The 12948-nt window shown below is 30.7% G+C and overlaps 2 protein-coding genes across 2 annotated transcripts; both read right to left on the minus strand.

Annotated features, from left to right (window-relative positions):
• Positions 1-5459: 5459 nt before the first annotated feature.
• Positions 5460-6378, minus strand: LOC114189143 (pectinesterase inhibitor-like). The gene has a single exon (XM_028077849.1). The coding sequence runs from the start codon at positions 6316-6318 to the stop codon at positions 5671-5673; it is 648 nt and encodes a 215-aa protein (XP_027933650.1). The 5' UTR covers positions 6319-6378; the 3' UTR covers positions 5460-5670.
• Positions 6379-10902: 4524 nt separating this feature from the next.
• LOC114187638 (tyrosine/DOPA decarboxylase 2-like) lies at positions 10903-12732 on the minus strand. Its single transcript, XM_028075933.1, has one exon. It carries the CDS (start codon positions 12522-12524, stop codon positions 11025-11027), a length of 1500 nt encoding a protein of 499 aa, XP_027931734.1. The 5' UTR covers positions 12525-12732; the 3' UTR covers positions 10903-11024.
• Between the last annotated feature and the right edge of the window lie 216 nt (positions 12733-12948).

Here is a 12948-nt window from a genome sequence, read left to right on the forward strand (position 1 = left end):
CTGGACTGAACAAACTTTCACGACCAGTACCCACAACAAACACCCCATACATAAAATATGAACTTTGGAAGGGGTGAACTTAATAATAAAAAAAATGAATTAAATTGTGATTGGGTTATTAAGTATGATGTAAAATTGAGGTTGTTGTGATATTATAATGTTTGTGTAGATTGGTTGGGGAAAAAAAAATGTGAGGGTGAGATGCATGTATGGGGGCCAGCAGAAAGAGAAGGGTCTGGTTGGAGATTCCTTACCGACAGTTTTGTGGGAGGGGCTGGCATGCATGGGAGATACCAGGTACCTCTGTGGTGGCCTGCTCAATCTTTGTGCAGATTACGTTCCACTCAACACGAAACTTCAACCAAATCGCATTCTAATTTTTTAAAAGGAAACTATTGGCTACCATCTTCTTTTCATCCTAACTTCACATCATATTTTTGGATCTCATATCTGCTCAACAGTGCAAAATCTTTAATAACTGTGCATCACAGAGTGTGCCCATTATGCAATTATTTAAAAGATGAGTTAACCCCGAGAGTAGTAAAAAAATTATGCTACAATAACAAAAATCTAGAAAATATTTTAATTACTCATGTGCTCAATAGTTTCTAAACTGATAAAATTATACAAGCAAATCTCCGTGTATTTAATAATTTACTTGTTAAACTAATATATTTTAGGGTTAAATATGTTTTTATCCCTCAAGTTTCAGTGAAACTTGTAATTAGTTTCTTTTCAAATTTTTTGATCAGTTTAGTCTTTCATATTTAAAAATACTTGACTATAGTTCTTTTAACCAAATTTTGTTAAGTTTATCTGAGTTTTCAAGCACATTTCATGATAGTATTTGAATTGTTTACAATATTTGACATATTTTCACTTTAATGTTAACTCAAATATTATCATAAAATGCGTTTAAAATGTCTAATAAACTTAATAAAATTTGATAAAAAGGAATAAATTCACGTATTTCTAAAAATGAATGACTAAATTGGTATAAAGTTTTGAAGATAGACTAATTCCAAAATTCACTTAAACTTGAAGGACAAAAAACATATTTAACCCTATATTTTATTAACGTTCAAAAACATATTTAAATGTTTTTTAATACTTAAAAGTCTGATGACATATTTTTTGTTTTGCGATAATATTTTGAATTGGAGAATATGTAGGAATTAGAGATTAGTTAATTTTATTTTCTAGGATTTCAACTTTGATTAATTAATCATATAATTTGTAACTTTAAAAAGCATAGAACTAAGGTTTGGATCTTGATACCAATATCGGCTGTGTATTTTTCCACCTTGCGGAACTGAGTTGGGTATGTATGATTCTCGCATGGCCCGTTGATTTTGAGACTAGTTTGAGTCACAAGTCCATTATATCCAAACTCTGTTGGATGTGGGTAATATTTAGCCTTTTCTTCCTGCACCTCAAACATTTCTAATTCCACCCCCATAATTTTAAAAATAATATATTTTTATTCGTAAGTGTGATTTTGCATATTACCTATACTAGAACTTTTGGCTTTCTAGAATTTTGGTGATCCGTCGTAGGCTTAAGTTTGAAACTCCATTCATTTGATTTTATGAGTTTATATATGAAAAGGAAAATTCATAAGGGAGAGGGAAATCAAAAGAATTTTACAATCCTAGGAAGTCATGACTGATTATTAAAAGGACAGAGGAAGAAAGAAAGTACGTTGGAATATAATTAAAAAAGTATATGGTCTAAAAAATAAAATTGCTTTCTAACTAATTGAGAACATACAATTTGCACTGCTGCAACCTTATAGAATCTAAGAAATGTAAGATATAGAAAGCATGACATGAGTGTCTTACCGAACTAAAAGACCCCAACAATAAATAAATAAAATTGTATGTGCATGAAATTAGTATATTGAAAATTAAATATATATTAATTTAATTTATTAATTAAGAAAATGTTATGGTAATTGTCAATAACTAATATCTTTTTCACCACACAATTAAGGGTGTTAAAGAATATGAATGGAGTAAAAACTAAAAACGGTTTGAAAAGGAGCTATAATGAGCGTATTCTGTTGTTGGGAACCGCTTTCTACGGCAAAGTTTCACAGTTCAAATAGCGGAAACGTTCTCAGTGCAAGAAGCGTCTCTCTCTCTCTATCAACCTTCTCCTATCTATACCTTATTTTGGACATAGGAGAAGGAAATCATGGCTTTCAGTTTCATCACCAAAACCTTATTCCTCTTCGTCTCCTTCTCGGGCCTCGTCCTCCATGCCCACGCCGTCCGCACTCCGCAGGCCCGCGTCTGGTCCCTCTGCAAGCCCACCACCAATCCATTTATGTGCTTCACCACCATACTTCCTCATGTCATAACTTTGCCAAAATTTAATGTCTACAAAGCGCTGGAAATAGAGATTGATGCAACACGGGTACTGGTCGGAAACACTACCATCCTCATCAATACACTCCTCGCGAACCCAGCCAATTCCAAGGATTTGAACGACTCACTCTCAATATGCTCCGACCAATTCGATAGCATGATGGACGCCATTAACGAAACCATCACGGTAATTGCGCAGCGCAACGCCGCCGAGGCACGCTTCAAGTTCAGCGCGGTTCTCTCATACCTCTCCGCATGCACCGACGAGTTCACCAATTCGCCGATTGTGAAGGAGGGGAAGGACGTGTACGATCTCGGAGGGAATTGTTTGGACATTATGAAAGCCATTGAAGATAGAGAGAGTCGTCGTCGCCGAGGAGCACCGGTGCCAAGCCCAGTCCTTGGCCCACTACCGGTGGCAACCCCAATCCTTACCCCAGTCCTTACCCCGTGTCAGAATCAAATTGGGCCTTGCAATTAGGCCCAATATTATGATATTATCCCAGTTAATCAATGTTTAAATAATTATTCTCTTTTCCTATGGTTTGTAACTGGATGATGCTTTTGTGTGGGTAGGAAGTGAGATGTTATGGGAATAATATTAAGGAAAAAAAGAGAAGAAGAAGGAAATGAAGAAATTTTATTCGTTTGTTAAATGGTGTGATTTTATTACCAGTTGTGTTTGAATCATAAAATGAATCGTCTTGTTTTAAATATTAGATTCCACTATTATGACAGTTCTCCTATTCATACTTTATTTTCTTTTAAATAAAAATGTATGATAAATAAATATTTTATATATAAATTATCTCATGATTTAAATATACAATAATAATTTTAAACATATAAACTATGGTTAATATTTACGCTGAATAGTTTATAACGTTACTTTTTTTTTAAAACTATTTCTAAATTTTGAACAAAACAATAAATTTTCTCAATAGAGTTATTATTGTAAGAATAATGTTATTTTATTTTAATGTAATTGGACAAAATTGTTAGGATTCTTAAACTACATTGTGGGTTAGTTTATGATAAATGAGAAATGTGAAATAGTTAATGTAATAATAAAAGATGATTAAGATTATACATCTTAGGGTAAATATGTTTTAATTCATAAATTTGTACGTTAAGATGATTGATGTAATAATGTTATTTTTTTTAATGTAATTTAATAAGATTGTTAGGATTCTTAAACTATATTGTGGGTTAAGTTATGATAAATTTGTTTTAGTTCATAAATTTGTACACGAAATTAAAATTTGTCATATTTTAAATTTTAATATATTTTGATTTTTAAATTTTAATAAAAGTAAATTAATATAGTAATTTTAATTCAATATTAAACGGAATGTTTTGTAAAGATTGAATTATAATATGATTTGATTTTAATATAGTGTAATATGATATTAGATAATGAAATATCTAACATTTTAATGATAGATATTACGATAAAAAATTATTAATGAGCAACATTAAATAATAAATTTATAAATAAAAGTAATTCCTTTTATTAAAATGCTTAAAAGATAATTTTTCTCATAGCCACATGCTTTTGTTTATAAAATGAGTGTAAGAGCTATTTACAAAAATAAGCCTATTTGTATTATAAATAAAAAATACTTATGAAGTTATTTATTTAATAGTACGTGGTTCGGTTGGGATTGTCAAACAACATTATGCATAACTTGCATAAGAGGACATCAATGTAGAATACTAGAGACAGTTTAACTATTGATATGGTGAAGGAGAATGAGCAGTAGCATATCGATATTGCATATGTTTTCATAAGTGGACTCCTCAGTGGAATCTTGTGGGTAGTCTAATTGCTGGCGCTTCAAGGGAGAAACCGACCGACTACTGTTCATTATTAATTGCATAAATGCAAATCTTCTTTGAAGTAATCTCAATTGACTAATGATTGACCAACAAGTGCAACAACTAGAATAATTGTTGAATGACAATAGAGGAAGATCATGTTGCAATTTTCATCAGAAAAATCTTCTTGGAAGTGATCTAACTGGTCAGCGATCGACGGACAAATCTATAAAATACAGATAATAAAAGTTAGTTTGATAACAACGCAAGAGAGGAAAAAACACTGTATAAACGTCTTCCGAACGATAATCAACTATAATTCTCTAATCAATGACCACAATCTCCACTTTTAACTATGTTATTGTTGATTCTTATTGCATTATTTTTTCTTAGTTTTGAACTTCTAATGATGGTTCTCACCTCCTGTCGTTAAAATTACCATTTTTTTAACAACGAAATTTTTTTAGAAACGGTGTTTTTATGAATTTTTAAACTTTAAAGGATGAATTTTAAATGGACAATAATATTTTGACTACTAATTTTTGACAACTTTCTCTTACAACATGAGATGTCATCTCTTAAGTGATTTTGGAATATTGAGAATGAGAAAATGGAAAAGTAGAAACCAATTAAAAGATGACACCTAAGGTTATAAGAGAAAGTTGTCAAAATTTAGTAGTGAAAAAATCATTTTTCATTTTAAATTAAGTACAAAGTTATCACCGAGTCTTATTTTACAATGGTGACTTCCAGAGCATCATTTATGACTATCATAAAAGTGATTTGTATAAAAGAAAAATACACAAGTATCAACAAAACCCAATTCAAAATTATGCTTATATGTATCCAACTATTGAAAAACATATATAATTAGTGTGCATGTTAAGAATTCAGTGTATTTATAAATATAAATGAAATAATGCTACAATTATTATTAAATGTGATTTTCTCGCAATTAAATTATCATTGAACTATCTTAAATGATATATCAATGAGTATATAATTATCCTCTTATCAATTAATTATGCAACAGTAGAGATTATTAGTTATAATTTTTATCATCAATTATCCTTTATAGGAAAAGTAAAACTAGATTTGATAACTTATATATTAAATTGAAAATTGAATATATTCGCATTTAAGAAGGATGAAAAGGAAGAATTGGCATCTTTTTAGGACTAGTCAATTATTAAAAATATAAAGAAATAATTTAAAGCATAATGAAAGAATAAAGTTAAAAATGAGAGAATAATGTAATAAAAAGATATGTGTTTTATTAAATATTACGTAAAATATATAAAAGGGAACAATCACCCCCTACACCAAAACCAAAACTTTGAAAACTTTCGTTGGGCTAAAGAATGTAAAAAAAGTTACATAATAGAGAAGTTATAGGCCTGGTAATCTGCATGATGAGATTCACGGTGGGTTGACAGAAAAGCCAAACTCCATGAACTGGTTCAGCGTGTTGAAGAGAGACGGCTTACGAGACAGTTCCGATGACGCTGCTGAAGGCAGAAGGGGCAGATTGAACGGGTGTAGGACGCGGAGGAGGCAGAGATTTTTCAATGTCAGCAATGATGTCCAAGGCGATCCCTCCGAGCTTGTAAACGGCGTCGGAGTCCTCGTTGAAGGGGAGTTTGTCGCTTTTAAAGGTGTCCTGGCAGGCGGACTGGTAGGAGATGACGGCGCTGAACTTGAACTTGGCGGTGATGACGTCGTTCTTGGCGATGGCTTTTTTGGTTTCGGCAATGGCGTCGAGCATGCTGCTGTACTGGTCCTCGCACACGTTGAGGGAGTCCTTGGTGGATTTGCTGGCGCCTCCTTTGGCTTCCAGAGATTGGATTTTTATTAGGGCATTTTTTGCTTCCGCGAGCGTGGCCTCCACTTCCACGTCGAGAGCCTTTATGGGTTCCACGGTGTTTTCGGTGGAGTGGGATTGGATTGTTTTAGAGCAGAGTGCAGGGTCTGTTGTTTTTTTGCAGAGTTGGTCGATGTTTTCGCGGAGTTCGCGGCTTACGAGGTGGATGTCGCGGGTGGAGAGAACCGGTTTTGTGAGGAGGAGGAGGAGGAGGAATGAGAGGGTTACGAGAAGGGTGAAAGAGGTTTTGATGATGGGAGTGGAATCCATTGTCTCTTCTCTGGAGAAGCTTTTGAAGATCAGAGACAAATGGAGAAAGATGAGATACCTGCGTTGTCTTGCTATACTCTCACCCGCATCCCCTTTTATAATGCTTCCTCATTCTTTCTATACTATAAAATGCTTGGTGCTCCTCAAACCTTGCTCTTCCATGTTTCTCTCCACCAAACATTTCAACACTCTTCAACAATAACCAGGTCAAACAATACAACATCGAAACTTTTTATACATTTTAATTTACTCATTAATTATGAAACTTAACAAAGTTATTTTGTATATATAGAAGCCATTAAGCATGAGTAACAAAAGTTCTTAAGTGTTAATATACGATTTTTCCTACTTCTTATATGTTTATTTTAATATTTAGCATTTAATAAACAATTAACGTAAAATGTTACGAGTGTTTTGTTTAACTGGACATTTATTTAATTGTTATTACTATATTATTATTATTATTCATGAAATTAATATATTTTAAGGTTATAATTTTTAAGAGGATAATTATAATTAAATTGGTACGATATATTTCGTGTTGTTGTTATCTTTTTAAATTTATTATTGACTTACAATTATGTCTAAAAATCAGATTAGCTTTATTATCATGTGTTTTTAATAGGCTAATTTAGGATATGATACGAGGTTGAAAGTAGATAGTAGATATACAAATTATCAGTTTTCAGTAGAAGGTATTCTAATAAAGTTGTCTCACTTATAGAACTTAAGTTATGAATTTACATCAATAAACCTCTAATATTTTATGTGAGTGTTATAGTTACGAAATAAGTTTTTATATTTAATATTATTGATTTAAATTTAAGTTTAATATTTTTTATCAATAAAGGTTTTGTAAATTTAATATTTGTGATTGATGTTTTGAAATACTTAGGTCTATATTATTATTATTATTATTATTTTCTTGAATCTTTTGGATATTTGATGAATAATTAAATATATAATATTATTGGAGGAATATTATTGGAGGCTCAAAGGGTCATTTGAATAAATAAAAGAAATTGAAGTCTTCATATATATGATCGTTTTTTCCATCTTCTTTTTCTGAAAAAAAAAAACGTTTTATAACATGAATCCTTTAAAAAATATTCTAGATATAATTTAGAAAGCGCTAATATGGTGAAATTTGAGGACACCAAATTCACCATATTTGAACCATGTAAGTATGAGCTAATGTTATAAAAATACAGGATATATAATGTTCCTATAAAATTGAAAGAAAATGTTAGGGTGTTTTTTGTGGTTTTATTTTGAAAAAGGGAAAAAGAAATATTATTGAGCAGATGAATATGGATATTATAGTAGAATGATTATAACTACAGTGTTAAGCATAAATTAATTGTATCATCATAAATGTCCGATATAAAGTACACGTGGAATTTATCATCTCCATGCAGAGAGGATATACACAGTGGAGGAACCAAAAATTTTAGGAGACCAAAATTTGTTATATATAAATTATTATTTTTAATTAAAAAAATTAATTTTTTACATAATTTTTTATTCAAAATAAACACTCATGACAATATAATCCAAATAATATAACAATAATATATATATGAAAGAGTAACACAAAGTTTATCATCAACAATAATATATAAAAAAAAAAGTTACTTTTAGTCAAAATGGTTCTCCAACTTTTAAAACCTATAAAAAAACATTCAAAAAGTTAAAACATGTTAATGACAATCAACTTATTGAAAACTAGAATTCAAATTCAATGAAAATAAATTCAATTACATGTAAGAATGAAAACATCTGAATCAAGTCCTCCACTTGGTTTTTTACTAAAAAGATAGCACGGTAAGCAATACGTAGCATCTTTTAATGGCGATCATTTTTACCAGACAACGGATAATTTTCTATATGCATTTTATATGAATTCATTTTATATAAGCCCTTCATACCTCATCAATTTGATTTGATGGGTATTGCCAGATTTTAAGACGCTTTTTCAGATCACGTTCTAAAGTATTTTCAAATTCATTATATGTAACTTTAGGAACCTTAGATAATTGTTTTTCGTTTTCTTCAATATTTGGATTATCATGAAGTTTCTCAATTTTAGATGACGTAGATGCATTTTTTTCATCTTCATCACAAGTCTTCCTCTTGAAGAAAGAATAAATTCTTTTACTCTTTATCATAATTTTTCTAATATAAATTTGTCAATTCTTTTACAAAAAAATAAAATTATGAATACCCCAAATTAAATCTTAAAAGCAAGACTCAATATTTTAAGAAAATTAATAACTTCTAAATGATTAGCTTCCCTCACCTTAGAGTAGATTCCTAATCTTACTCTTCCCTTACACAACTTCAAAGTCTAAAATAGTTCTATTTACACAAAGAAGAGTTTGATCAACAATTAAAACATGATTTTATGATCTTTAACCGATAGAGATATGCCTAGAGCATAGAAAAGCCACAGAGGAAAACAAATTGCTTTAAAAAAAGAAGGGAAAAAAATGAACTTACTCAAAAGAAAAAATTGTTCCGTTCAAAATGTTAATTAATTCTTCAATTTTGTCATAGTACAATTTGATTTTGAAAATAATAAGAAAATGATGGTAAAAATTGAGATGAAAATAAAATGAAAAAAAAAGACAGAAGCACGGAAGAGAAAAACTAAATAAAAAAATATAAAAAATTATAATAAAAAAAACATGATTTTTGAATTTAAGAAAAATAATTCAAACTAAATTAATATAAATAAAATAATAATATATAAATAAAGTAGTAATATATAAATAAAGTAATAATATATAAATATATTTTTTTAAATATATAAAAAAATAAAATATAAATCAATTAATATAAATAAAATAATAATATATAAATATTATTTTTTAAATAAAAAAAAGGAAAAAAAAATGGTTGAAGGAGCCGTGGCTCCTCTCTGTCCTTGGATATACACTGTACCCAAACTCAATCTGGTACACCTGCCACCAAACGTAATTGACTTCATACACAATACTTTGGAGACTTCCAACAAATTTCCAAATATATGTTTCTAGATTTTCTTTCTAGCTTCATTCTTAGCCATATAACTTTATCTTGTGTCTAATAATTCATAATTTAAAATTGATTAACAGTGAAAAAATATTTAATAGTAAAGTTTAAAAATTTAAGTTATGATTTAAATTATCAAAGTTTTAGCTTGATTTTAAATTAGTGTCTAATTTTATATTAAAGATTAATTTAAACATTAACTTTTTTGATAGATAATATTAGAGGCCAATTTTTATTTTAATTTATTAATCAATTGTAATATTTCATTGAATATTTTAGATATTGATATAAACTTACTTTTATTAAAATATAGACTAGAATAAAAAACAAAATGTAATTATCTAAAGTTAAAATTTTAATTATTAATAAGCTATGATATTTAGATAAATGCTGTAAATTGTATTGTGTTTGAGATTTAAGATTTACTACTTTTAATTCGAAAAAAGTATACATGTTGGTTCTGTTGGATGTCTACATCCATCTATTGAAGATATATGTTGATTTGTGTTGTATATGTCAATTTAAAAAGCAAAATAGATTGTGATCCTAATCAATATGAAGAGACTATTGGGAAAAAAATAACGAATTATACCCATTCATCTAAGTATGCTTCAACGAATCTATCTACTGACAATAAGAATTTTCTATTATCAATAAATGGTTGAAGGATTAGTTGGAGGTTATTCATAGACGTGTTTGTTTTATTTGAAAAGTTCATCATTGTTTTCATTGCAAATGTGGTTGGATGTAACTATATAATATAACTTCTAACTTAATAATTGATTTCATACTTATTTTATATGATCAAATTTTCCATATATAAGCTGTTCAAAAGTTTACTAAAAAAGCACGTCATAATGAACTATAATGTTCATTTTGTAATAATCTAAATCATCACCATAATTTAACATCATTTTTTAAAATTTAAAAAAAAAACAAAAAAAGTTAAATAAAAAATTATATTTTGACTCTCATTTAATTCTCATCCTTTACTTTTTGTTGTGATGACTTAGTACCATTAATTAATAATTATCTATACTAAAGCAGGTATGAGAATAAAAAAATATAAATCATATTATCATTATTCTTGTTAAATGTTAAAGTACACCTATTGAAACACAATAGTCCCATCTATTAAATGTAGGATAAGTGATTTTTTTTTTAGCTATTAATTATTTCCTGTCAAATACAATTGGCAGATATAAGTAGCATCAAATTTATTAATATAAAACAAAAAAATTAGTTAATATTTTACTTTCATGTTAATTAAAAGCATTTAATAAGACATATTATTGGTTAAAGAAAAAGAAATAACAAAAAATAGATATTAAATGTTGAAATGTGCTATAAAAGTGTTAATTCAAAGGAAGTGATACACTGCGAACGAAGACGCTACACTTGTCTCACATGTCGTTAGCATATAAATACAACATAGACTTTTCTTTCTATATATATATATATGAAAATATATAATTTCACTTTTTGTTGATAACAAATAAACAAGCAATTCATTTCAATTATGAAAACAATTTGCCCAACCAAGCAAGAAAATACATTGAAAACAATTTTTTATTTTGCTACCACACTTAAGCCAATCGAGTTTCTGAAGAATCAGATTCTGCTATAAAGAAAAAAAGTAAGAACTCTTTTTTTCTGTCAAATTTAGATGTAACTCAGTAACTTAGAATGGCGTCAGCATGTTCCAGCACCGTCTTCCATGCCATGATAACATGTGTTGTATCAGTCAGAGTTGCTCCAATGGCACACCTAATCACGAAAACCCCTCCAACGATTGCATGAGTCATGTAAACAGTGCCCGAACCATTGATCGAATCCAGCAACCTACGGTTGGTTTCATTTGCAACATCCTCAGTTTTGAAACCTCCATTCTGAACTTTACCATTGCCATTGCTGCTGATCTTTGCAACTGCAGAAGGTAAAAGCCTAAAGCAAACCATAGCAAGATTTCTAGGCACAAAAATCTCAAACCTTTTGTCCCTTCTCACCAACCCTTCAAAAGTCTTGGCCATTTCAACGTGGCTTCTGAGGAAGTTTCTGAGATTCGCAACACCATAGCTTCTTAGAACAAGCCAAAGTTTGAGTGCACGGAACCTTCTGCTCAAGGTTATCTGCCAATCCTTGTAATCCACCACTTGTTTTGAATCCGTAGCACTGTTCTCCAAGTACCCTGAATGTGTCGATAGGGACTTTATCACAGAAGCTGGATCCTTCACCCAAAGGCAGCAACAATCCAAGTTTGTTAGAAACCATTTGTGAGCATTGAAACTGAACGAGTTTGCATCCTCAACTCCATCAATAAGGTGTCTGAACTCAGGACAAATGCACACGCTACCAGCATAAGCAGCATCAACGTGGACCCACATGGCATATTTTTTTGCCACCATGCAGAGTGGTCCCAATGGATCGATAGCAGTGGTTGAAGTTGTGCCCACAGTGACACAAAGATAACAAGGAACCAACCCATTTTCCACATCTGTTCGAATGGCGGATGATAGTGATTCTGGTGACAAAGTGAAGGAAGTCGACTTCATTGTCTTGATTACCCTAAGATTCTTGGGGTGAATACCTATTATATGAGCTGCTTTCTGAATAGCACAATGTGTTTGATCAGACACATAAACGACTAGCTGAGAGATATTTTCTCTGCCAATTTGGCTAAGCGTTTTATCTCTAGCAGCAACAAGTGTGACCAAAATGGCCTCACATGTTGTCCCTAACAACACACCTCCACCACTCCCTGAAAAGAGAAAAGCTTTGGGGAGCTTCAGGACCTGACCTAGCCAATCCATGACAACACTTTCTAGCTCTGTTGCAGCCGGTGATGACACCCAATTGAACCCTACCAAGTTGAATCCAGTGCTCAGCATCTCACCAACAAACCCTGCTGTGCTACCACTGGAGGGAAAGTAGGCAAAGTAATTAGGGCTTTGCCAGTGTGTTATGCCAGGAACTATGTGCTGCTGCAAATCTTGAAGGATGGTTTCAATCGGTTCAGGACTGAGAGGGGCAAAATCTGGTATGAGATTTCTGAGATAACCTGGTTCTACTTGGCTTAACACTGGATACTTGCCAATATTCTGGTAATAATCAGCAAGGAAGTCAATGATCATGTATCCTTGCCTCCTAAATTCTTTTGGGTCTAAAGGATTCATGATGAGCGTGGGATTTTTAGCTTGCAGCCTGAAAAAATTTATAGAATAGAGAGGCACTTAGTGCACTGTAATTTCTTTTTTTTACAACTCATTTTTAGGATATTTTAATCATTAAAAAAATATCAAGCGTTTTTAATTCATAAATTTTGAGGAGCAAGGGTTAGAAGTCTCACATCAACTAAAGATAAGATCAATTCACAATATATAAGTGGGTACAATTCTCATCTTACAAGCTGATTTTGTAGGATTGAGTTAGGTTTAAAGTCCACTTCTAACATGTTGAAACTCCCACATCGATAGAGATAAGGCCAATTCACAATATATAAGTGAGTACAATCCACATCTTATAAGTTGGTTTTGTGGGTTCTGTTTCACCCGATATTGGACCGCTAACGGTTTCACATCAACTAGAGATAAAACCAAT

The sequence above is a fragment of the Vigna unguiculata genome, chromosome 6 (genome assembly GCF_004118075.2).
Source record: "Vigna unguiculata cultivar IT97K-499-35 chromosome 6, ASM411807v1, whole genome shotgun sequence".
Classification (NCBI taxonomy): domain Eukaryota; kingdom Viridiplantae; phylum Streptophyta; class Magnoliopsida; order Fabales; family Fabaceae; genus Vigna; species Vigna unguiculata.